Raw genomic sequence first — 27,097 nt, forward strand, 5'->3', positions numbered from 1 at the left:
CAATATAGACAACAGTGTCTACCAACAGCACACTCAAAAATCAAGCATTCAGTATACGTACACGTTTTAAATTTGAACTATACTTAATTTTGTCAATTTCCATTTCCAATTTCTGCAGTCTGTATTAAAAATTTTAATTTTACTTTACTTTTTGCCGCTTATATTTTTTTGTTTTATATATATTTGCACTTATTTTATTTATTCTTTTTAAGAAGGTATTTTTCTTGCACTCTTAATTGTACCAGCAATGCCAGGTAAAAGTCCTAGTTCATGTAATGCCAGTGTGAACACACTACATACTCAATTCACTGTTATAATTAGAATGTAATATGCATTTGAGTATGAGTGGTACTTTCCACTTACAATGTAATAAGAGCTACAGAAAGCTTGCTAGCCAACTAACACCAACCGCATTAGGCTACGGTGCAGTGCAGTCGATGGCGCCATGCACTGTGTGCACACAACATGACTGACAGGCAAGTTGGGATGCCTCCTTGCAGAGTACTGTCCTAATGGGTTGTTAGGATTCACACAGTGAGATTTTGGAGTGGCTGATTAAATGGCTTGGGGCAGAGACCGCACTTTTTTCTCAGAGCACATCATTTATTAGTCTCTGTTGGGATACAAAGAAATTTTAACCAAATTTTACCAAAATGTTCTAGAATAAATTGTCTACCCTACCTTTAAGAATATAAAAAATGGGGCGTACGGGTGGCGTGGCGGTCTATTCTGTTGCCTACCAACACAGGGATCGCCGGTTTGAATCCACGTGTTAACTCCGGCTGGGTCGGGTGTCCATACAGACATGTGGGTATATGTTTTGGTCGCTAGACTAGTGCCTCCTCTGGCTGGTCGGGGCGCCTGTTCCGGGGGGGAGGGGGAACTGGGGGGAATAGCGTGATCCTCCTAAGTGCTATATCCCCCTGGCGAAACTCCTCACTGTCAGGTGAAAAGAAGCGGCCGACGACTCCACATGTATCGGAGGAGACATGGTAGTCTGCAGCCCTCTCCGGATCGGCAGAAGGGGTGGAGAAGCGACCGGGATGGCTCGGAAGAGTGGGTTAATTGGCTGAATACAATTAGGGAGGAAAAGGGGGGGGAAATCCACAAAAAAAGACAACAACATCAAAAATGATTTCACTGTGCAAGAGAATTAATTTACAAATAACCAGAATGCACCAGGAATGACAGGGCCGCCTCTATACGACTGCAAGTCACTGGGGGGAAGGCTCTGACTGTTGTGTGTGCTTATGCACCGAATAGCAGTTTGGAGTATCCGGCCTTCTTGGAGTGCCTGGGTGGTGTCCTGGATAGGGCTCTGCCTCAGGACTCTATAGTTCTGCTGGGGGACTTCAACGCTCACGTGGGCAACGATGGAGAAATCTGGAGGGACGTGATTGGGAGGAACGGACTCCCCGTTCTGAACCCAAGCAGTGCCTTGTTATTGGACTACTGTGCGAATCATGGATTGGCAATAACAAACACCATGTTTGAACATAAGGCATAAGGTAATTCATAAGTGTACTTGGTACCAGAACACCTTAGGCCGAAGATCGATGATAGACTTTGTGGTCATATCATCAGATCTGCGGCCGTATGTTTTGGACACTCGGATGAAGAGAGGAGCAGAGCTGCCAAATGATCACCACCTGGTGGTGAGTTGGATCAGATGGCGGGGAAGGCTGCCGGACAGACCTGGCAAACCTAAACGTGTAGTGAGGGTGAACTGGGAACATCTGGCGGTGGCCCCTGTCCGTGAGGTCTTCAACTCTCACCTCGAGAAGAAGTTCTTGTGTATTCCGAGGGAGACTGTGGACATGGGAGTCTGAGTGGGCCATGTTCAATGCCTTTATTGCAGATGCAGCAGGCAGGAGCTGTGGTCATAAAGTCATCGGTGCCTGTCGAGGTGGCAACCTAAGAACATGCTGGTGGACACCAGCAGTGAAGGAAGCCATCAGGCTGAAGAAGGAGGCCTTTCGGGCTTGGTTGGCCCAGGGGTCTCCTTAAGCAGCAAACAGGTACCGGGAGGCCAGAAGGGCTGCGGCTTCAGCGGTTGCAGAAGCAAAAACTCGGGTGCGGGAGCAGTTCGGTGTGGCTATGGAGCAGGACTTTCGGTTGGCCTCAAGGAAGTTCTGGTAAACCATCCCGCGACTCAGGAAAGGGAAGCAGGGCTTGACTCAGGCAGTTTTCAGCCAAGGAGGGGAACTGTTGACCCGGACTGAGGGTGTTGTCGAGCTGTGGAAAGAATACTGTGAGGAGCTCCTGAACCCGGCTAATACGTCCTCAGTGGAGGAGGTAGAGTCTGAAGACTCAGGGGAAGCCCCACCCATATATATCCCTGGTAGAGGTCTCTGAGGTAGTTAAGAAGCTCCTCGGTGGCAAAGCGCTGGGTATGGATGACATTCGCGCTGAGATGCTGAAAGCTCTGGACATTGTTGAGCTGTCTTGGCTGACACGCCTCTTCAGTGTCGCATGGAGGTCGGGGACAGTACCTGTGTATTGGCAGATTGGGGTGGTGGTTCTCATATTTAAAAAGGGGGACCAGAAGGTGCGCTGTAATTATCGGGGCATCATAGGGTGCTGGAAAGGAGGCTCTGACTGACTGTCGAACCTCGGCTCCAGGAGGAACAATGCGGATTCCGTCCTGGCCGTGGAACAACGGACTAACTCTTTACCTTTGCAGAAGTGCTGAGGGGGGTATGGGAGTTTGACCAGCCAGTCTACATGTGTTTTGTGAACTTGGAGAAGGCTTACAACCATGTACCGCAGGGCAATCTGTGGGGGGTACTGTGGGAGTATGGGGTACAGGGCAGTTGCTACAAGCCATCTGGTCCTTGTATAACCAAAGTGAGAGCTGTGTCCACATTCTCAGCACAAAGTCAGACACGTTTTTGGTGGGTGTCGGACTCCACCAAGGTTGTCCCTTGTCTCCGATTCTGTTCGTGATATTCATGGACAGAACCTCAAGGTGCAGCCAAGGTGAAGAGTGTGTCCATTTTGGGAGCCTCAGAATTGCATCTCTGCTCTTTGCAGATGATGTGGTTTTGTTGGCTTCATTAGAACGTGGCCTCCGGCACGCACTGGGGTGGTTTGCAGCTGAGTGTGAAATGGCTGGGATGACAGTCAGCACTTCCCAGTCTGAGGCCATGGTTCTCTACCGGAAAATGGGGGATTGCTCCCTCCAGGTTGGGGATGAGTTGTTGCCTCAAGTGAAGGAGTTCAAGTATCTCAGGGTCTTGTTCATGAGTGCGAGTAGGATGGAGTGGAAGTTTGACAGGCGGATTGGTGCAGCATCAGCAGTAATGCAGACGTTGTACCGGACCGCTGTGGTGAAGAGGGAGCTGAACCAGAAGGCAAAGCTCTCAATTTACCAGTCAGTCTTTGTTCCAACCCTCGCCTATGGTCATGAGCTTTGGGTAGTGACCGAAAGGGTGAGATGGCGGATACAAGTGGCTGAAATGACTTTCCTCCATAGGGTGTCTGCGCTCAGCTGTAGAGACAGGGTGAGGACCTCAGACATCCAGAGGGAGCTCGGAGTAGAGCCACTGCTCCTTCGTGTCGAAAGGAGCCAGTTGAGGTCGTTCGCACATCTGATTAGGATGCCTCCTGGGTGCCTTCCTTCGGAGGTTTACCAGGCACGGCCACTGGGAGGAGACCCCGGGGTAGATCCAGAACTCGCTGGAGGGACTACATGTCCAATCTGGCCTGGGAACGCCTTGGGAATTCCCCAGGAGGAGCTGGAGGGTGTTGCTGGAGAGAGGGATGTCTCAAGTGCCCTACTTAGCTTGCTGCCACCGCGACCTGACCCCGGAGAAGCGGCTGAAGATGAATGAATGAATGAACCAGAATGTTTTTTCACATGCAATAAAGGGATTTTAACACACCATAGCTCCTACCATTTTATGAATGTGCAGTTCAATTTCAACCAAGTCATATTGCATTTGTACCCCTTACCCTTGATATCAAAAAATTTTAATATAATAAAGACCAGGGGATATACTGTGCATATCACCTGAGACTAAGGACAATGTCATAGGGTGTCCCGTCTGTGTTGGCTCGCATGATATTTACCTGCCAGTGTTCTGCACCGTATGCTAATGTCTGCCAGACTCAACCCACAGATGAAAGGGCATATGTCCACTGCCCATAAGAGAGGTTCTGCCTTTCTCAAGGGTATTGGGGGGGGGGGTGTGCGAAAATACACGATCATGCACAACTACACTTAGGCTCAATTCTATCACTTTCTCTCAGATGCACATCCACACGGGCTTTCACTTGTATACACCAAGGTAGGCAAAATGGACTCCAGTAGAGGTACAAAGTTTCCAGTTAGAGGGAAATGGCAACCCTGAGGTTTCAACATTAGAAGATAAACACATCTCTCTGGCGGCAAGAGAGAAAACTCCCACACTGAAGAAATAAATCCATTTTTAAATGTCACACCAAATAATGCTCGAAAATGTTATGGTTCCAAATAGCTGTTTTGTGTGAATCTGGCCCTGTATAAACCCGTGTGCATCTCCCTCTCTCAATATATTTTATTTTTCTACATTTAGCAGATTTGAATTTGCTGGTGCCAATGTTTTGTTGTGGTTGTGTCTACAAGTGGATGCCTTTGCTGTTGTACCTGTAATTTGTTTGAATGATTCCTACATGGGGCTGTGGTGTTGGCAGATACCCGGAGGCTTTTCAATCTCTCTGTGTGTCCTGGACACAAGCCTTCAGAACATCTTAGACTAGACCTGGCTGTCAGTGAGAGCACTGTGGGAATGCAATCCAATTTCAAAACTACCTGAGGCTTTATTCTCAATTCGAAAGCTTTACACACACCTAGCTCACTCAAATCCATGTACAAACACTGCAATGTTTCAGGTGTCTGCTGTCGAATCGTCACACTCACCTCTCACCATGTACACAGATTATTCAAAACACAAGATTGCATTTCTTAAGTAACAAGTCAGCCATTGGCCTATTTAAGAAGTCAGTCACTTTGCCCCAGCCAGAAAACGTTTTTTTTATTATTTAATTTTATACATCTTGAAATTTGGAATTCTGCTAGACTCTCTGTGCCATTTGCTATTGTGCATACACCTCTTACACAGCTGTCTATTATCTGGGTTCTTTCAGGCTGCTTGGTTTAATTTGTAATGATGTCTCTTGCCCCGATCAGGTTTTTGAATTATAAAGCCTTGATAAAATTCAGCCGACATAGCCTCACTTCATATGCAGTATAGTTTATTGTATCATCACAAAAGCTATGTCTCCAGCTGCCTCATACAGATTCACAATACTTTTCGCTGGATAAACTACTGAAACTTTCCTAAGTAAGCTTTTGAAAAGCAAAAAAAAAAAAAGAAAAAAAGGGGGTGGGGTTCTTTTTAAATAGATCCTCAAACTCCAAGGCATTAATTATCTTATTCACAAACCATAACTTTCAATTTAGCTATGAATTTAAACACTAAACAAAAACAAAAGACTCAGGTGATGGCAAATACTGTGAAGTAGCGCAAAGCAGACAGATTTATACCCAAGCACACCAGTCGTACAGTGCTGCTGGAAATGGTTATCTGGCTTTAAATACGCATATGTTTTTTCAGGACCTTTTATTAAGTTCCCTGAATTCTCGAACTGCATTGGAAGAGGAAGATGTCATTACTACCTGTGCAGAGCACAATGACTTCGCCTCAAGGCCACATGACACCAGACAATGGAAATCTCTACACAGACACTGTCAAAATGAAGTATGGCTTTGAGACCAATTCTCTGGCGAGGTGGGTCTTGGAAACATAGAATCGACTTCCTTCCTTGGACAGCACATGCCAAAGGCCTGCAACCAGTAAGAGAGGGTCTATATGATATACTTGAGTGACCTAAATTCCTTGGTTTTTAAGGACCTTCTAATAAAAACACATCTGTAAAGATAGCCAAAGATGATGTCAGTATTTGACTTTGTGTGTCCATCAAGGCAGAAGCCAAGTGCTATGGAGTAGAAACTGCTGAATTGCTGAGTGACTTGGTTGCAATGACCCTGAAAGCCCCCTCTGATCATCAACTAAAAGTAAATATCACTATTTCCCTGTCTCATCCCCATGAGGATTCTATCCATCCTTGACCTTTTACTAGCACATTGATGTTGATCTCTCAGTCTCATACGCGCTCATGTTTTTGATCTCACCCAGTCTCTCTCCAGCATAGATGTTACAACATTGCACTGGCAGAGAAACTTGATATGGGCTTCTCCAGTCTTCAAGGAGAATCTATATGTTTATCCATATGAAAGCATCCAACAGTCGATGGGCCTAACGAGTGAGATTAAAGAAGGCTGATGAAGCAGTCAACTGGCGTAGAGTAATGATGTCAGCACAGACTTGGCCTTTGGGACCAATCTGCCACATACCACTTGCATATTAGCAGGGGCCTGCAATAGATAAACAAATACGTCAACAAAAAACAGGGCAAAGGAATTGCTCAGACAATATTGCATGTTATCAACTTCATTTATCAATGTCTATTATGGAGGGAGTCCAGGGGGCTACAGCGTTACACTGAGGCACTGGATGACTGGTTGGACAGTTTCCAGTGTGCAATTAAGGAAACAATCCTCCAAATTATGATGACTTTGACGTCTGTAATATACAAGTTTCTAAAGGCTTGGAGCTTTCTGTAATATTCTTTTTCACTCTAAAATTGATAAACTGATCTGTTGACACAAGGACTAGCTTGTGCGCTCTGACTGGAAAATTAGCTTGACTATATTTTCAAAATGTAAACTGTTTACTTACAATTGCATTGTTTAGGAAGACACTCTGAGAAAAATTGACTTGTATTTTGACTTATGGTGAGATTTTAAAATTGTTTTTTTTTTTTACCCTGGTAAATCCTTTAAAATCTATAGTACCCATACACTCATAATATCAGGAGTCATCAGAATAGGAGGAGTGATAACAGATGAGCAGGTAGCAAGGTTCTGATCGATCTTCCTAGCTGTATGCAATGTTCCCATGCACACCAGCTGAAGAGTTCAGCCAAAAGGACTTCAGGGCATGCACAAAACAAAATGTAACTATGCAGTGCCATGCTGCTGGTCAGCCATGGGTGATTCACACTGTTCTCAATTACATATTACTTATATACACTTAACATTGATTGATCGATTGACTGGTCAAATGTAGATCTGTGGCTGATGAAATTATCTTATTTAAACACAAACATCTTGTGCTGCTGCTGTGATGCAAATGTACATGAGCCGCAATGGCTAAATAAAAAGAAGACAATTGGTGGCAAGAATTCACATTTGCAGCGGTGTCACCCAGTACCGGTGAGAGAAGATGGCAGCGTGGACTTATGTTTGCGGCGGACTCACCCAGTACCGTCCATGCAGTGTCTTTGTCCATGTCTAAGTTTGTTTTGTCTAAGTTTGATGAATGAGAGAGCTGGCACTGGATCGGCTGGGAGAGCTTGGTCTGCTGCGTCCTGTGGGCCCAGGGACCATGGCCCTGACCAGAGCTGAGCCCAAAGAGGTCACACCGAGGGCCGTCTAACAGGGTGTGGAAGCAGGACAGGCTAAGCTAACTGCTAGCCCATGCAGACCGGCAGTTCCAATAACACCAATGGCGGTGTGGTGGCGGCCTCACCTAGCGTTGACAGTGTTTTAATGTCAACGTATGGAGTGCAGGGAGGTGTGTCGAAGGTGTCTAGCTAGGAGAGCTGGCGTTGGATCGGCTGGGGGAGCCTGGTCTGCCGTGTCCAGTGGGCCCAGGGACTACGGCCCTGCCAGAGCTGCATCCGAAGAAGAAACACCGACGGCGGTCTGACAGGATGCGGAAGCAGGGCAGGCTAAGCCCATGCAGACTGGTAGTTGCAACAGTCATCCTGGCTTGTGCTCGTGCTCTGGACAGTGGAATTTTTTTGGACTGTGTTGCACTGAGTGAACTGTGTTGTTAACTCTTTGTGTTTTTTTTTTTTTGCTTTGTTTTCTCTGTTTTTGGAGATGTTGTTTTTTGGGAAATTTGGGGTGTGTGTTTTTGTCTTTTGTGTCGCACTGGCATATTCAGTCTGATCCATGTTTCATTGAGTTTTGTGCAGATGATGATTTTATACTTATCTGTTATATGAACCTTTTATTGTCTACCCTGCTTTGTTTTGCTTTTATGCTATCTGATACAGTGCTGCTTGTTTTTTTTACTGTGTTCTGTAAGGTGTCCTTGAGTGCTCTGAAAGGCGCCCACAAATAAAATGTATTATTATTATCATTATTATTATTACTGTGGTGGGCTGGGGGAAACGGAATTTTGTTTCTTTTGTGTACACAAGTACATGAAAGAAATGACAATAAATAGTTCCTGATTCCTCATTCCTGACAATGTTTGCAATGTTTGCACATTGCTCGTAGTGCTGATCTTTGTGCCCAGGGAAATTTTAATTTGCTTAGTGCTGAAAAAAATTGGGAGTAAATACTGGCTGTACAATAATCACCCATCCCTGTGTGGTTATCCAGGGCTGTTGCAACATATCTACGCTGGGTAGCTCATCAAAACTGTGTCATGCCAATGAGGTAGCCAGTTAAATTCCTATTGTCACTGTGAAGAGTATTTCTATTTTTGTTGCAGAGAAAATAGAAAATATTCTCCAGATAAGTTCCATCGTTAAAAAAGATCAATGATCAGTATGGTCTACAGAGGGAAATAAACACTTTTTAGTTCCACATAAACGCAGGCATTTCCTTTTTCCTGTCAAAACTGTCTTTCATAACCTTTTCTTTGTGGAAGCCCTGACGCAAAGAGAGCCTCCTTCTGAAGACTCCTACACAGCAATAATAAGATAGGGGACAGATTATAAGCTACTGACATTTTCTATTTCCACACAGTAATATTTCCAGACACCTCTTTCTGTCCCGCAACACTGTTATCTTTGCAGCAATCAACACAAATGAATGAGCCACGTGAGAAATGTAGAGAGCGATGGAAGGGAAAATGTGCAGCTTTCAAATAAGGAGGTGTATGTTGGCGTATGTGTGTATTGAGGGCTCAGGAGGCCTTTTCCCCTCCCGATGTGGTTCAAAGTTAAAAAGCGGTTTACATATTGCCACTTGAGTCTTGCTTTTTTTTTCTTGCTTTTTTTTAATCTAGCAAAAGGTAGCAATTTGCATATAGATTTACTTTTGGTGCGGAGAAATTATTTTCCTCTCACATTGATATCCGAGTTGCAGCTGTGAGTATCTCAACAATATCTGGAAGTGTATTGTTTCCTCTTTGGCCATTCCATGCAGCAGTACACTTTCTGCTACCCTACAATTAAATCCCATAGGTAGATACAGACAATGAAAGACCTATGGCAGAGCAGTCACATGTTAGTTTTGAAAACCCTGCACTGGGATTCACTGGGTTGTGTTCTGGACTGAAATAATTGATTGAACTGGGATGCATAGAGCATCACATAAACAAAAAGCAAGGATGACGGTGAGGAGCTGAATGTGAAAGAGAGTACATACATTCATCTCTGCTGTGTGATTTTATCTACAACACAGGCACTTGTACATACTATATGTATAGGGTATAGGCCATGTTTACACACTGCACTTGGTATTTAGAGCTCAGTCTTTTATGTCGTGCACCACCCTACCCTTGCATGCAATGCAAACACTCAGAAAAAAAAAATCTGACACAGGAGAAATGCTGATACAACCAAAAGCTCAATTCTCAGACTAGAAAGTTTCATAAACATGCACTGTGAGAAACAGTTCGCACTCTCCTCTGGCGTAAGGCACATACACCTATCTTTTACGATGCAATATTTAGCAGTCCTCTTATCCTCTGAAGTGATGTTGTCAAATTTATTACAAGCAATCATTTTGACCCTAATAAACAGTGAATGTGTTAAAAATCCACTATTGTGTCACTCTGTTGCCCAGCAAGTGGTAATACAATTTTGCAATTATATACCGCGAAAATATTCTCTGCAATTTGAGTCTTCTAATCCAGCATGATGTGAACGAAATTCAACCTAATGCTTTTGTAAACCTAGACATGATCAAGCGCTCCTTTGAGATAGTTAAAACTTTGCTCGGTAATACTTCTGTTTCTACTCACTTAATCTTGGATAACCTTCCGTTACCATGTACTGCTTTTCCACCCTCCCCTCCTTTTTCTCCTAACATTTTCCACCACACCCACATCAAACCATTTGCTTCCTCCTGCTTCACTGATCCATCTCTCTTTTGCTCTTTCTCTTTAACTAGCCATGCCTAACATTTACCTTTCCCACCATGCCAACGCTCTCTTTCTCTCTCCGACGCTACCACATCTCCCTCCTCCTCCTTCCTTTTCATCCCATATTTCGGCGTCATCTGTGAAGCCTAAAGCATGATGGAGAGCTCCGTCTGTTCAGCGGGCTGCTCCCAGTCAATCAGCCAGTCATCTCAGCACTACAGACAGAAACACCAGTGACTCCGAGGCAGCAGACTGGAGTCACATCTGCCTCAAGGGAAACGGAAGAGGTGTAGGCAGCACCATCCCAGGGAGCTAGAAATCTCAATAAACAAATTAAATTAAATAAAAATAGCCCCGACACAAATAGGTAATGGTAATCAAATTGTTTGCACTAATTCATTTTACCAGTTAAAGTTGTTTTAGAAAAATAGAAGGAAAACTGTGACCCCCAATTATTGAATGTGATGACGCTGTCTGCTGCCATTTTTGTTTATCTGTTAAGTGCATGGTAGCGTATTGGCCAGAGGCATTCAGGGTTGAGAGGAAGGTAGGCAGGTGAGAGGCTCTTCATATTTTTGCACCAATCAACTTGTTTTCTGTTACTGCCTCTCTTCCTCAACTCCCAGGGTTACACAAACAAATTGTCATTGTCCTTAGACAACCCAGCAGGTCTATGTGTGGATTTGTGTGTGCTTGTTTGTGTGTGTGTGTGTGTGTGTGTGTGTGTGTGTGTGTGTGTGTGTGAGTGAGATACTCATCTGGCTCAAAGACAAGCCACAGCTGTCCACAACTGTCCCCTACTTGGAAATTAATTCGATCTACCTGTATCTGTAGAGGTTGTTTGTTCTGATCCTTGAGGTATGCTGCTCGCACAGCCAGGTTTGTAATACACATTCTTTGCTAAAGTAAATCTCTCTTCAATACAATTACATAAGCACTTATTTTGCAACATACAGAATACAACTAATCTCACACACATTTACACTAACAAGCATCTAGCGGTTCAGTGTAAGTAGGATAGTAATAAATTTAACACTGTACTGGCCAGCAGAGCACAGGGTAATATTGACTTTTATTTCCCGGACTGGTAAGACTAAGAATAATTTCATATTGAAATCTTTCCTCATCTAAAGAGACATCTTTTGCTACACCTGGCAGGCCCTTCTGGCAGCTGGCTGCTTCTTCCACTTCTCCCCACAGTTAGCATGAGAGGAGCCGAGGGAAGAGACAGGCAGAGGAGCCTAAATTGTGCTTTAGTTTTCTTTTTCTTTTTTCCCCCCTCCTTTTGTTTTCTTTGGGGACATACCGTATGGAGTGTGTGCATGTTCATCTTTACTGATGGGCTTTGTGTGTGTGTGTGTGTGTGTGTGTGTGTGTGTGTGTGTGTGTGTGTGTGTGTGTGTGTGTGTGTGTGTGTGACAAAGAGGGAGAAAATAAAAGAATCCAAAAATTCCAACACACACCCGCACCCCCCCCGCACACAAACATACCACGTCACCCTGTACTTGTGAGGACCCCTCATTGACTAGTCATTCCCTAGCCCTTAACCCTAACCATTCTGTTTGTGATATTCATGGACAGGATCTCAAGGTGCAGCCAAGGTGAGGAGTGTGTCCATTTTGGGAACCTCAGAATTGCAACTCTGCTCTTCGCAGATGATGTGGTTTTGTTGGCTTCATTAGAACCTGACCTCTGGCGCGCACTGAGGTGGTTTGCAGCTGAGTGTGAAATAGCTGGGATGAGAGTCAGCGCCTCCTAGTCTGAGGCCATGGATCTCTACCAGAAAATTGTGGATTGCTCCCTCCAGGTTGGGGATGAGTTGTTGCCTCAAGTGAAGGAGTTCAAGTATCTCAGGGTCTTGTTCACGAGTGAGGGTAGGATGGAGTGGGAGTTTGACAGGCGGATTGGTTCAGCATCAACAGTAATGTAGACGTTGTACCAGACCATTGTGGTGAAGAGGGAGCTGAGCCGGAAGACAAAGCTCTCAATTTACCAGTCAATCTTCATTCCAACCCTCACCTATGGTCATGAGCTTTGGGTAGTGGCCGAAAGGGTGAGATTGCGGATACAAGTGGCTGAAATGGGTTTCCTATGTAGGGTGACTGGGCTCAGCCTTAGAGATAGGGTGAGGAGCTCGGACATCAGGAGGGAGCTTGGAGTAGAGCTTCTGCTCCTTCGCATCAATAGGAGACAGTGGAGGGGGTTCGGCCATCTGAATAGGAAGCCTCCTGGGCGCCTTCCTTTGGAGGTTTTCCGGGCAGGGCCAACTGGGAGGAGACCCTGGGGTAGACCCAGAACTTGCTGGAGGGACTACATGTCCAATCTGGCCTGGGAACACCTTTGGATCCCCCAGGAGGAGCTGGAGGGCATTTCTGGGGAGAAGGACGTCTGGAGTGCCGTACTTAGCTTGCTACCACCGCAACCCGACTCCGGATAAGTGGCTGATGATGAAATGAGAGATAAGAAGTTTGAGGTCATTCTGTTTGGGCCTGATAATGCCATCAGCCCTTTTGTTACTAAGCTTGATGCTCTGTCAGGTAGTCTTTAGCGGGCTGCTAGGAATCTTAGGATAATAGTCAAACATGTTGTTCCGTCATGCTTTTTGCAGCTCAAACTAAAAGTTGTACATGCTTTTATCTATTCTTGGCTTGAATATTGTAATGCATTTTATTCTGGTATCAGCAAGAGCTCCCTCCTCTGGCTGTAGTTGGTACAAAACGCTGCTTCTCAGCTCATTACTGGGAAAAAGAGGCATTTTTATATCACTCCTATGCTTGCCTCCCTACTCTGGCTCCCTGTTATATTTTGAATTGATTTTAAATTTTTACTGCTCACTTTTAAGGCTTTAAATGATCTTGCGCCTACATATATTCCTGATGCTGATGTATTGACCTGGTATATGCCCTCTCAACCAATTAGGTCCGCAGATGGAGCCCTGCTGCTTATTCCTAGGTCCCCGTTTGTTACAAAGGGTGATTGGGCCTTTGCTGTTAGAGCCCCCACACTATAGAACTCTCTTGCAGTCGAACGAAGACAAACCGAGTCTCTCGCGTCTTTTACATCTCATTTTAAAACTTTCTTTTCACGAAAGCTTTTACAAATGTTTGATATTTGTTTTTATTTATTTATACTGTTTTTATTTTTAGTCACTTTGGCCTTACTCTTATTTTGCCTTGTCTGGTTTTATTTCTTTGTAAAGTACTTTGTAACACTGTTTTAGAAAAGTGTTTTAAAATTAAAATTATTATTATAATAACAGACCCTTTGCCTCATGGGGACTCATAAGACATCCCCACAAGGTAGGTGGTTTGGTCCCCATTGGGATAGAAAAACCTGGTACACACACACACACACAAACTCTCTCCTCAGACTTAACTCCACAAGCATGGATCAAAATGGAAGTCAACTCTGCCAAAAGACCAGTGCCATTTTAATATTTCTTGTTTGTCAGACACATTCAAGCAACTACATTTTAGTACACACCGGTGAGAGGTCGGAGCTGATAATTGACCTGCCATAAAAAAAGAAGCCTGTCTGAGATAAGACTTAAGAGCAGCTGCAAGGGAAATATACTCTGAATCAATTTCCAACCTAAAGGTTATTTACGTCTTCTAAAGTCACAACAGAGCCACGGTTCTTACAATTGAGTGCAGTGGGATAGAGGGTTTTTTTTTATAATGACAAAATATGGTTTGATTAAAAAAGGCTCTGTGGGTAATGAATATATCTTCTGCTAGGGCTGCGTAATAACAAGATACCTGTGGCAATACTTGATGTTAGACAGAGGACATTAATGGGCAATGAATTTGAGCAATGAATTTCTAAAAGTGTGAGGTGGAGACAGAAATGTTCAATCCTAATGCTGCTAGTGCACCTTCATGTTCAAGTATTGTGCTCTCAGTGGGGAAGTCTAAACCTATCGATCAAGTTTCCTGGTGTGTGGTCTGTTACACAGGGCAACTCTATTTTTCTACATTAGCCTCTCTGGAAACAAAATTCTCAGCTTCATGATTACTTGAAGACAAACGCATGCTTCACATATAGTATGCTACTGTAATGAAAACTATGTATTAAAATTAAGGTGTGGGTATTCACTTATTGCATGTGAAATAAACTTTTCAATTATTCACATTGTGGTCAGACTACAGCTCCTCTTCTGCCTTCCAACCCCTTTCAATTAAAAAAGCTCACTTCTCATTCCATTTTTGATTATGTGTCATTTGAGAGGGAATGGCAACTTGGTAGCAAAGTAAGAAGGCCTTCAGACTCACATCATTGAAATCAAACAGATAAATCTGGTGAGAAAGTAGTGCAATATTTCTGTGGCTGCAGTAAAAAAAAAAAAGAATGGCCTCATGAATTGCTAAACTTCAGAACTTTGGCAAATGGCCTCAACAGAGCAGGAACTAGCAATATCCCAAAAAGGACTAGAATTTGATCAAAGAAAGTTGAATCAGTTATTCTGGACACAACATTTATTGAGAGATACGTTTCATCACTCATCTGAGGGACTTCTTCAGTCCCAACTGACTTCAGGTATCCCCACCCTTATAAACACCATAGTTGTATATGGACCGAACCAATGATTGGTTTCAAATGCAAATTGCTGGGACCATTAAAGTCTTTTTGGTGAAACAGCTATATTTCTGACGCTTGACCCTAAACCTATATTCAAATTAGGTAAATGTACTTTACCCATGCCCTAAAGATGTGACTGTAATATCAAATTTAAATTATTAATTTACACATCTTTTAAAATACATGTGCACACACAGAGCTACACTAAGCTGATTAGACACAGTCTCCGCCTACAATATATGAGGTCTGCCCCGGAAGACCGTCCTCAAGGCAGATGAGGAGAGATAATCAGGCTATTTCACCCGATCCTGTCTTCCCCCAGCCCCCATCCCACCACCGCACCTTCAACCGAGCCAGCCACCCATCAGGTAGGAGCGGCAGAGGCATTATCTTCTTATTAGCCCTTTATTTCATTGAAGAAATCCATTCTGCTAGCCTTCACAGCAAGCACAAAAATGCCTAGTTTCAAGTGGGAATCAGATGGCCATAAAAAACTTTGTTGGCGTGTGGGAGAGGGGAGAAAAGTACCTTTTCTTTAGGTTGTTACTCAAAAACTCATTAAAAGGACGGGTTTGAGTGCATGCATTTCTGCGAATCCCTATTTCGGCAGCCTGATATATGACAGCTCATTCCAGTTGTGTTGCTGTGATTATTTCAGCTACTGCTGAAAAGGGAGAAAATTGAAAGTGTGAACAGGATATGTTTCCAAAATTTGCAAACTCAAGAGAACACACAAACCTAAATATGAGCACATGCTTGCAGGTGAAAAAGAGAAGAGAACAACATATAATCTAGCCACCCATTATCCGACCCACTTATCTTGCTTTCAAGGTTGCGGGGATGCTTGAGCCTATCCCAGCAGTCATTGGCGGCAGGCGGGGGGACACTCTGGACAGCCAACATACACACATACACAACATACACACACAGGGCCAACATACACACATTCATACCTAGGGGCAATTTAGTATGGCCAATTCACCTGGCCTACATGTCTTTGGACTGTGGGAAGAAACCGGAGCACCTGGAGGAAACCCATGCAGACACGGGGAGAACATGCAAACTCCACACAGAGGACGACCTCGGCCGACCCCCCCCCCCTCCAAGATTAGACTACCCCGGGGCTCGAACCCAGGACCTATACATATAATCTATATCCCCCAAAATATTGCACCAAACTGTACTCGCACACCCTTGTGGAACTGTTTACTGGAGTTAATCCCCCATGGCATGTATTATAAATACCACATGCCGAAGGGCCAACTGGAAAAGGGAAATAAAACATTACCATTTTGTGTGATCCTGAGAAAAACGGAAAAGTCCACAATAAGGTGACATTGGGAAGATGCAACAGTACAGTGCAGCTGCAAATACAGAGCCACTGAAATGACCACACACACACACACACACACACACACACACACACACACACACACACACACACACACACACATGCAACTGTCAGTTCTATATGACATACCTTAATACTGCGCAGAATTTGCCAAGGTGAAACAATGATACTACATAATACTCTTGCTTATATCTAAGCAGCTTGACCATCATAGCCTAAAGGCATAGTAGGCAATATCACCTGAAAGCAAAGTCAGATTTTATAGTTTTAAGAGAGCACTAATAGAAAAAGAGGGGATGAGCACATTATAGGATTCAATAGGCACTCAGTTTGCAAAAAAAGTGTTCAGTAGCTGCTGTCCAAGAAATGCATTTAGCACCATAAATTCCATTATGTCATATTCATGACTTAATGTCATTTTGCAATGTACTTTGGATCCACATACACATATGTTCGGTCACTGGGCAGAGATTGTTCTGCCTAGGATGATGGAAAGCACCATAAACAAATCAAGAGACAGATCGATGGCATGAACAGATAAACGAATAGATAGTTGAAGGGAGTGCCCCAACATCAGGCCAAACTTCATGAATCTCATAAATAAGGCCACGCATGAGCAACAGCGGTAAACAAATATTTGTTTTCATGTATATTGGCTTATGGGTGGCTCCACGATTCAGTGACTGATTCAATTTAGCTATGAGATGTGGTTTTAAGACAAAAAAAAAAAAAATCCTAATCACATAAGACCAAACACTTTTCCCTACCGTCAACACAAATCCATCCATCATCTTTTTAGCGATGAAACTTTTCCAACAACTACAGCGCAAGCCAATGTGTTATGACTCATATCTGATGCTACATCACGTCAAACCGCAGCTCCATGGGGGTTTCAGAAAAAAAACAAAAGATGAGGTTGAGCTAGGACTTTTGCTGTCACAGAATGGCACAGTTTAAACATATTTTTTTAAACTTACTTTAGATGGGTTTAGGATTGCAGCGGAAGCAAGGCCACAGACCTTTGCCTACTTCAGAAAAAGGGCTTGAGTTAAAGCCAATAGGGCTTTAGTGGAACGGTGTAGCGTTAAAAGAAGGGAGGTGACCGGGAACGAAGAACTGGCTGGTTTCCACTAGACAAAGACAAAACAAACAATTGCATTCACTAAAGCCCTCGTCGCTTGGCTGTTCAAATTGCCTTGAGGCACAAGCCTAAACATGGGCGGAGGAGGTAGCAATATTGCAGAGCTCGAGCCTGGCCCCAGCTAGTTGGTGTTTGGCATGCTACATCTGTTTTTTCACAGACACCCTCGAGGACCTTCTCCAGCACAGGCTTCGATGAGGGAACACCACACAACGCACTAATGCGCTTTTCCCTTTTTACTCAGTCATGGTATTCATTACCACTCCTTCCATTAGCTAGCTTCATCCAATTAAACATTCCCACCATTGAAGAAGGTGCAGAATTGTGGAGGAAATCAAGATGAAAATGTGAGAGGCAAAGAGAGAAGTAAGTGGTGTTTATGTTTAACAATTAAATGAACACAATGTCTGTGTTCTCAGTGTTTGCTGTCATTAAACACAAACAAACAAACAAACAAAATCTCAGTAAGAGCAGCTTTACATTTTGACACAGTGAAATCATTAGGGGCAAAAGACACCATTCCACTGCCCTCAGTCTAGCATTTCCATCCTTCAGACATAACGCACTATGCTGAATCAAAAAATGACACAGAAGGACAATTTGAGTATCTCAGAGTGGAAATGGCTGCAGGCAAGGAGATGAACTCAGCCAGTTTTGTTGTTCACCAGCTGCTCTAATCACATGTTGATTGGCTGGCTCCTCAAAGTTTATCACATGCTGTTTATTCACTCAAAGTCAATGTTGGTTATACTGGTGACCTTTTATATTTTCTTTAAAGATAATCCCGTTTGTTGTTGTTGTTGTTTTTTGACTGAGTCTTATTTTCATGGTTTTTGCCAGTGTGCTTATCAGTTATGGTATTGTTTTAATTACTGGCTTCATTGTTGAGATTTCGGACACAGGACCAGTGCTGGACACAGCTTCACAATGTCTTCTGATGGAGTATCAAAACAAGAGCATCGGACATATTTCAACAAGTCCAATTTAACCCAATTATCCAAACGATGTATGTGAAGGCAAAAACCAATGTGCAAGTTTAAAGTTATTATGTGACATTTCCAATAATATCAGTGGCTGATTACATAGTAGCTGAGCTACCTCCTTGTTCAACTTGCAGGGATGACCAGAAATGTAGAGATGACACTAGGCAGACTGTACTTTTCAGGCCCCCCTACACGCACATTTTGATATTTGGTAAACAAACAAAATGGCTTTTAACTGCCACATGATTATTATGCTCATTAATTTAGTTAGGTATATATTTGAACTTACCTATTCATATTTTGGTATTCATACACAATTTGTTAGTCATGTATTTATAGTGGAAGGTATAGCCCTATATTATATGTTTCATTTATATGCATTTTACATTTAATGGTAATATGTGTCTTTATTCAGATTTAGGTATTTAAATGGAAAACTTACCTTCATAGACGCTTTCTCCTGACTTTCGATAAGGTGAAGTCAGACCTCAATGTGGTCGTGTTTTTGTGTCGTTGTAGAGCAATCATCCTCAATATCTGTCAATGTTGCAAGCCACTGCTAATCTACTCTTAATGTAAAATTGGGGCTAAAATCACCTGCCTCTGCCACTGAGTTTTCTGGTGCAGAGGATCTTGCAGTCAGTAACTGAGGCTGGCTTGTGGGCTTTGAAACTGCAGGACCTGAGGAAAACTTATTTAAAGCTCTTCTCTGTCATTTTTTTTTCTTCCTCTTCATTTTTACTTTACTGCATACTGAAAAGCTGCTAGCCTATATGTCGCTGCTGGCACCATATGAGTATGAATGCCACTGAACTGGAAATACGTTTTCCCTCACATTGATAATAAATGAATACATAAACATTGAAATCAAGTTTTACATCGGGTTTTATATTTCTACTTCCATTCCGATGCAGATGACACTCAATTGTACTGCTCTTCTAATCCTTATGATTTTAATGATTAATGATTTAATACACTCCATGATTGTATGCATGACCTCAAACGCTGGATCGCCCAGAAGTTCCTGCAGCTAAATACTGATAAGACTGAGGGACTTACCATTGACCCTGACACAATTTATGCCAGTACTAAAAAAAAAAAAAAGGGGGCTCTCTTGTCTCAAAATATAGCTCCAAACTGCAAAAATATTGGTGTCATCATTGACAAACACCTCAGTTTGAACAAGCATGTTAACTCAGTTGTCCAGTCGTGTTTTTTGCAGCTCAGGAGACTCTCCAAGATCAGTTGAATTTTATCCAGTAGAAATTTACAGGACTATCTTACATGCTTTTATTTCCTCTTGTTTGGACTATTGTAACTCCCTCTATACATGTCTGAGTCAAAAGAGTTTACATATATAACAGCTTGTCCAAATGCAGCACCAAAACCAAAAAAAGATAACTCCTATTTTAGCTTCTCTTCATTGGCTCCCGGTAATTTTAGAATAGATTTTAAGATATTATTGTTAACTTTTAAGGCCCGCTTTGACTCACACCCAAGTACATTTGAGATCTTTTGACACTATGCATGCCTGGTCACAACTTGAGGTCCTCAACCAAGGACCTGCTAGCCATTCCACAATCTAGGCTGAGGACCAAGGGTGACTGGGATTTTTCTGTTAGGGCCCCTATACTCTGGAACAACCTCCCTGAGGAAATCAGACTGGCGAGCTCCTTATCCTTTTTTAAATCCCTCTTGAAAACATACTTTTATTAGCGTGCTTATTCAGGATTTGTGGTCTGAATTTATTGTTTGTTTATCTCATTTATGTTTTATTACTATTTATTGATTATTCTAATTATATTACATTCTTTTATTGTACTTGTATTTTTCCTTATTTCCAGCTCCTCTTGCTTTTTTATTCTTGTAGAGCACTCTATTACTTTGATTTGAAAAGCTCCAGAAAGTTATTATTAAATTATCAAACCATATTTATATATGCATATATTTTTGCACAGCCCATATGACATCAGTTGCACTGACACTTTATTGTAATATTTTGCACTTTCTGGGTAGATGTCATACTGCATTTCAATGTCTTAGTACTTGTACTCTGTGCAGTGACAAAAAAAAAAAAAAAAAAAATATATATATATATATATATATATATATAATATGAAACAGACTATCTGAGGAAACGTTTTTTTTTTCTTCTTTTTTTTTTGGTTGAAAGGAACGGTTTAAGGCTTGTGTTCGGATGCCCCATAAGTCACTGGTGTAAAGCTCTGTCCAGCAGTGATCTCACATCCAAAATAATCATTCAAGTGTCCTTGACTAATGAACTTTTTTTTTGACTCACTGGAAAACCTGGGACCCATCGAAACACTAAGAGTAGGTGTCCCAGTCAATGCTATATTGTGACATTTCATTTCTCATAACATGTAGTCTTCTTTCTATATTTACTGAACTGTGTGGAAAGCCGAAATGAATGAAAACATGAAACAGAAAGGAGGCAGTGGGTAGAGAAAGAGTGGAATAACAAGAGGTGAAAAGTACTCACATGTCACGCAGACAAGCAGACCACGGCATAGCATCTCACAAGGCGACCTCCAGTTCTCTCGCAGTTGAGCCCGGATGGGAGGTAGGATGATCTCAGCTGGTACAAAAAACTGGATGGCAAAGCTGACAAAGATTCCAAAGGAATACAGGATCTTTACTAGCTGGTTGGTCCTGTTAGATGAGAGTGACAGAGGGAGAGAAAGAGAGTAAGTGGAAGAAAGGATTTTTATTTAATAGGTTTGCTGCAAACTGTCATTTACTGTTAGGGGCATGGTTAGGACATTCAGCTATCAAACATTAGCATATACGGCTGTGGTTTAGTTAACATGTTATGTTATTCTTGTTCTAATTTCACAGTTGTTTCATCAAAACATTACCAGTAGTCTGAGTCATGAGCAGAGCTTCCCATTTTGGCAAGTCATCATTTTGAATTCCAAATATTGGCTAAAGTCATTATATCCAGTGTATTGAAAAATACATCTGGGCATGTTAGTGAAGGGAACAGAGGTAATGAGGGGGTGAGGGGTAGGTATGGTGTTAAGGAGAGAAATTTGGAAGGACAGATGGTGGTAGATTTTGCAAAAGGGCTGGAAATACATATTTCCATCCTGTGGTAAATGCATATTTCAAGAAGAGGGAGAAACACAGGGTGACATACAAGAGTGGAGGAATGTGCACACAGGTAGACTATATCTTATGTAGAAGGTGCGATCTGAAAGGGATTGGCAACTGCAAGGTGGTGACAGGGGAGAACGTAGCTAGGCAGCATCGGATGGTGGTCTGTAGGATGACTTTGGAGACCAAGAAGAGGAAGTGAGTGAAGGCAGAGCCAAAGATCAAATAGTGGAAGTTCAAGAAGGAAGACTGTTGTGTGGAGTTCAGGCAGGAGTTAAGACAGGCACTGGGTGGTAGTGAAGAGTTGCCAGATGGCTGGACAACCACTGCAGAAATAGTGAGGGAGACAGCTAGGAAGGTACTTGGTGTGTCATCAGGACAGAGGAAGGAAGACAAGGAGACTTGGTGGTGGAATGAGGAAGTACAGCAAATTATACAGAGGAAAAGGTTGGCAAAGAAGAAGTGGAATAGTAAGAGAGATGAAGAAAGTAGACAGGAGTACAAGGAGATGCAGCGTAAAGCAAAGAGAGTGGTGGCAAAGGCAAAGGAAAAGGCGTATGGTGAGTTGTATGACAGGTTAGACACTAAGGATGGAGAAAAGGACTTGTACCGATTGGCTAGACAGAGAGACCAAGCTGCAAAGGATGTGCAGCAAGTTAGGGCGATCAAGGATAGAGATGGAAATGTGCTGACAAGCGAGGAGAGTGTGCTAAGAAGGTGGAAGGAATACTTTGAGGGGCTGATGAATGAAGAAAACGAGAGAGAGAGAAGGTTGGATGATGTAGGGATAGTGAATCAGGAAGTTCAGTGGATTAACAAGGAGGAAGTGAGGGCAGCTATGAAGAGGATGAAGAGTGGAAAGGCAGTTGGTCCTGATGACATACCTGTGGAGGCATGGAGATGTTTAGGAGAGACGGCAGTGGAGTTTTTAACTAGATTGTTTAACACAATCCTGGAAAGTGAGAGGATGCCTGAGGAGTGGAGAAGAAGCATACTGGTACCGATTTTCAAGAACAAGGGCGATGTGCAGAACTGTAACAACTACAGAGGTATAAAGTTGATCAGCCACAGCATGAAGATTTGGGAAAGAGTAATAGAAGCTAGGTTAAGAGGAGAGGTGATGATCAGCGAGCAGCAGTATGGTTTCATGCCACGAAAGAGCACCACAGATGCGATGTTTGCTTTGAGAATGTTGATTGAGAAGTATAGAGAAGGCCAGAAAGAGTTGCATTGTGTCTTTGTAGATTTAGAGAAAGCTTATGACAGAGTGCCGAGAGAGGAGGTGTGGTATTGTATGAGGAAGTCAGGAGTTGCAGAGAGGTATGTAGGAGTGGTGCAGGATACGTATGAGGGAAGTGTGACAATGGTGAGGTGTGCGGTTGGAATGACAGATGGGTTCAAGGTGGAGGTCGGATTACATCAAGGATCGGCTCTGAGCCCTTTCTTGGTTGCAATGGTGATGGACAGGTTGACGGACAAGATCAGGCAGGAGTCTCCATGAACTATGATGTTTGTGGATGACATTGTTATCTGTAGCAAGAGCAGGGTGCAGGTTGAGGAGAGCCTGGAGAGGTGGAGGTATGCACTGGAGAGAAGAGGAATGAAAGTCAGTAGGAGCAAGACAGAATACCTATGCGTGAATGAGAGAGAGGACAGTGGAATGGTCAGGATGCAAGGAGTGGAGGTGACAAAGGCATTTGAGTTTAAATACTTGGGGTCAACCGTCCAAAGTAACGGGGAGTGCAGTAGAGAGGTGAAAAAGAGAGTGCAGGCAGGGTGGAGTGGGTGGAGAAGTGTGTCAGGAGTAATTTGCGACAGAAGGGTACCAGCAAGAGTTAAAGGGAAAGTTTACAAGATGGTTGTGAGACCAGCTATGTTATATGGTTTGGAGACAGTGGCACTGACGAAAAGACAGGAGGCGGAGCTGCAGGTGGCAGAGTTGAAGATGCTAAGATTTTCACTAGGAGTAACGAAGATGGACAGGATTAGGAACGATTATATTAGAGGGACCGCTCAGGTTGGGCGGTTTGGAGACAAAGCAAGAGAGGCAAGATTGAGATGGCTTGGACATGTGTGGAGGAGAGATGCTGAGTATATTGGGAGAAGGATGCTGAATATGGAGCTGCCAGGGAAGAGGAGAAGAGGAAGGCCAAAGAGGAGGTTTATGGATGTGGTGAGGGAAGACATGCAGGTGGCTGGTTTGACAGAGGAAGACGCAGAAGACAGGAAGAAATGGAAACGGATGATCCGCTGTGGCGACCCCTAATGGGAGCAGCCGAAAGTAGTAGTAGTAGATACATATATATACATGTATATATATGTATGTGTATATATATATGTATGTGTGTGTGTGTGTGTATATACATATATTGTTAGTTTTTAGTTACTAGAGCGTGAGGGTCTGTAATAGAACCCAATTTCCCCTTTAACTTTGTTAAAAGACACACTGATCCATCCATTATCTAAACAGCTTATTCTGCTCTCAGGGTCGTGGGGATGCTGGAGCCTATCCCAGCAGTCGCTGGGCAGCAGGCAGGGAGACACCCTGGATAGGCTGCAAGGCCATCACACAGGGCTAGACATACACACACACATTTATACCTAGGGACAATTAAGTAATGCCGATTCACCTGACCTACATGTCTTTGGGCTGTGGGAAGAAACCAGAGCACCCGGAGGAAACCCACGCAGACATGGGGTGAACATGCAAACTACACACAGAGGATGACCCGAGATGACCCCAAGGTTGGACTACCTCAGGGCTCGTACGCAGGACCTTCTTGCTTTGAGGTGACTGTGTTAATTACTGCGCCACCGTGCTGCCGGACTAGGAATTTGTGTGATAAATTTCACTCAAATCATCAACCAAGAGTGGGAACCTATGAAGCCCAAAAGGTGAGTGCATTCATTTTTTTTTTTGGAAGGACTGGAAGGACTCCAGTGCACATGTGAACATAGGCAGCTTGGCCTCAATCTGTTTTATCCTTTTTCCTTGATCCACTAGCAGTGCCCTACATACAACTACAACACATATCCTTCAGCATTACTCATTACACTTCAACTACAAAACCTACAAAACCATTCGCATTCTTGGGTTTCCGGTTCCACCACCGGAAATTTTTGAGCTCCCTGATGGTTTTGAGAAATAACCCCAATATTTCTCAAAGTTCTGTTAACCCTAGTGAAGTTTTTGTCAAAAAATTAAGAAAGGGGGTAATACTAGAAGTAGGTCAACGATGAACGTGAGGGAAAATTACCCCGAAGTGAGGCGAAGCAGCCAAAGAAGTTCCCCAAACTCATATCCACATGGTGAAGATGGCCCTGATGTATTCTCAACAAACTCCAGGAGTTCAGAAGAGACAACAAGGCACAGCTCTTTGACATTAAACAAGAACTAAAGAGAACAAATGACAGACTGGATGAGGCAGAGGGAAGAATTAATGAAATGGAGTCCGTGCTTCAAGCAACATCAACGCTAATCAAGCAGCTAATACAGCACCAGGCTAACCTGGAAGCCAGGCTGATAGACCAGGAGGGTTGAGCGCAGAGAGATAATTTAAGGGTTTACAGAATACTCGAAGATAAAGAGGGCACCGATATGGTTGGCTTTATGGATATAATTTAAAAGCGCGCTGGACCTTCCCCATGACAGAGATCTCGGAATTGAGTGGGCACACCGGGCGGTAGCACTGAAGCTCAATGGCCCGCAGGCAAAGCCCTGATCTATAGTGGTTATGTTCGGGAGCTATTGGATGAAAGAGGAGGTGCTCTGGAGAGCCTGGCAGAAAAAAGAAGTGTTCTGCAACAATGCCCGCTTCTACGTCGACCATGACTTCCCCCCTGAAGTGCTTAAGAAACGCAGTGAATATGCCGAAGCCAAGAACGTTTTGAAAGAAAAACAAAGTTTCAGACATTGTACCCTGCAAAGATGCGGGTCTTCTATGATGACGGCACCTGGCTATACAAGGATGCTACATAGGCAACGAGGGATATGGCTTCACGAGGATTCCCAATAACTGTAGTGAAGTCCTCCACCGCTCCAGATCAAGAAGAGATCGGGCTCCTGTCTATCTGTCAGGTGGCGGGGAGACAGCGCGACCAGGATGGAGATCAGGAACTCGACTTGGCGGAAGGTGGCACACAGCCCGAGAAAACCCTCTGCTCTAAATATCAAGAAAAACTCCAGAAATTCAGAAGGTGATCCCCCAAACCAGGAGACTGATGGTCTACAGTTTTGTCTCAAATATACACTACCGTTCAAAAGTTTGGGATCACCCAAACAATTTCGTGTTTTCCATGAAAAGTCACACTTATTCACCACCATATGTTGTGAAATGAATAGAAAATAGAGTCAAGACATTGACAAGGTTAGAAATAATGATTTGTATTTGAAATAAGATTTTTTTTACATCAAACTTTGCTTTCATCAAAGAATCCTCCATTTGCAGCAATTACAGCATTGCAGACCTTTGGCATTCTAGCTGTTAATTTGTTGAGGTAATCTGGAGAAATTGCACCCCACGCTTCCAGAAGCAGCTCCCACAAGTTGGATTGGTTGGATGGGCACTTCTTTGAGCAGATTGAGTTTCTGGAGCATCACATTTGTGGGGTCAATTAAACGCTCAAAATGGCCAGAAAAAGAGAACTTTCATCTGAAACTCGACAGTCTATTCTTGTTCTTAGAAATGAAGGCTATTCCATGCGAGAAATTGCTAAGAAATTGAAGATTTCCTACACCGGTGTGTACTACTCCCTTCAGAGGACAGCACAAACAGGCTCTAACAGGTACTATTTAATGAAGATGCCAGTTGGGGACCTGTGAGGCGTCTGTTTCTCAAACTAGAGACTCTAATGTACTTATCTTCTTGCTCAGTTGTGCAACGCGGCCTCCCACTTCTTTTTCTACTCTGGTTAGAGCCTGTTTGTGCTGTCCTCTGAAGGGAGTAGTACACACCGGTGTAGGAAATCTTCAATTTCTTAGCAATTTCTCGCATGGAATAGCCTTCATTTCTAAGAACAAGAATAGACTGTCGAGTTTCAGATGAAAGTTCTCTTTTTCTGGCCATTTTGAGCGTTTAATTGACCCCACAAATGTGATGCTCCAGAAACTCAATCTGCTCAAAGAAGTGCCCATCCAACCAATCCAACTTGTGGGAGCTGCTTCTGGAAGCGTGGGGTGCAATTTCTCCAGATTACCTCAACAAATTAACAGCTAGAATGCCAAAGGTCTGCAATGCTGTAATTGCTGCAAATGGAGGATTCTTTGACGAAAGCAAAGTTTGATGTAAAAAAAATCTTATTTCAAATACAAATCATTATTTCTAACCTTGTCAATGTCTTGACTCTATTTTCTATTCATTTCACAACATATGGTGGTGAATAAGTGTGACTTTTCATGGAAAACACAAAATTGTTTGGGTGATCCCAAACTTTTGAACGGTAGTGTAGATAAGTTTGATCTGATTTCTGAGTGCTATGCCTCACCTTGGTTATTTAAATAGCTACAAATAAATCCTACAGTTCTATTTTCTAACCAATTAAAAGAGTCGGGACTTGTTAATTGGCAAACTGTCCACAATTTGTTTTTTTTTCTTCTCTCTTTATAATCTCACTATAGTATTTACAACTTTATTTGGACGTTGGCTAGAATGGCTTTGACTTTACAAAGCCCCCATAAGGCTCTTTTGAAATGACATTGGAAACAACTGTTCATAACTGTTTC

At 43.1% G+C, this 27,097-nt stretch overlaps 1 protein-coding gene across 1 annotated transcript in view; it reads right to left on the bottom strand.

Moving 5' to 3' along the window:
* The window catches only part of slc36a4 (solute carrier family 36 member 4), a 346,510-nt gene that overhangs the window by 209,189 nt on the left and 110,224 nt on the right, over positions 1–27,097 (bottom strand). Inside the window, exon 10 of the mRNA XM_056282801.1 lies at positions 20,762–20,931. Coding sequence (XP_056138776.1) covers positions 20,762–20,931 — 170 coding nt within the window. The remainder of the gene's footprint in view (positions 1–20,761; positions 20,932–27,097) is intronic.

Source organism: Lampris incognitus, chromosome 7 (assembly GCF_029633865.1).
Source record: "Lampris incognitus isolate fLamInc1 chromosome 7, fLamInc1.hap2, whole genome shotgun sequence".
Classification (NCBI taxonomy): Eukaryota; Metazoa; Chordata; class Actinopteri; order Lampriformes; family Lampridae; genus Lampris; species Lampris incognitus.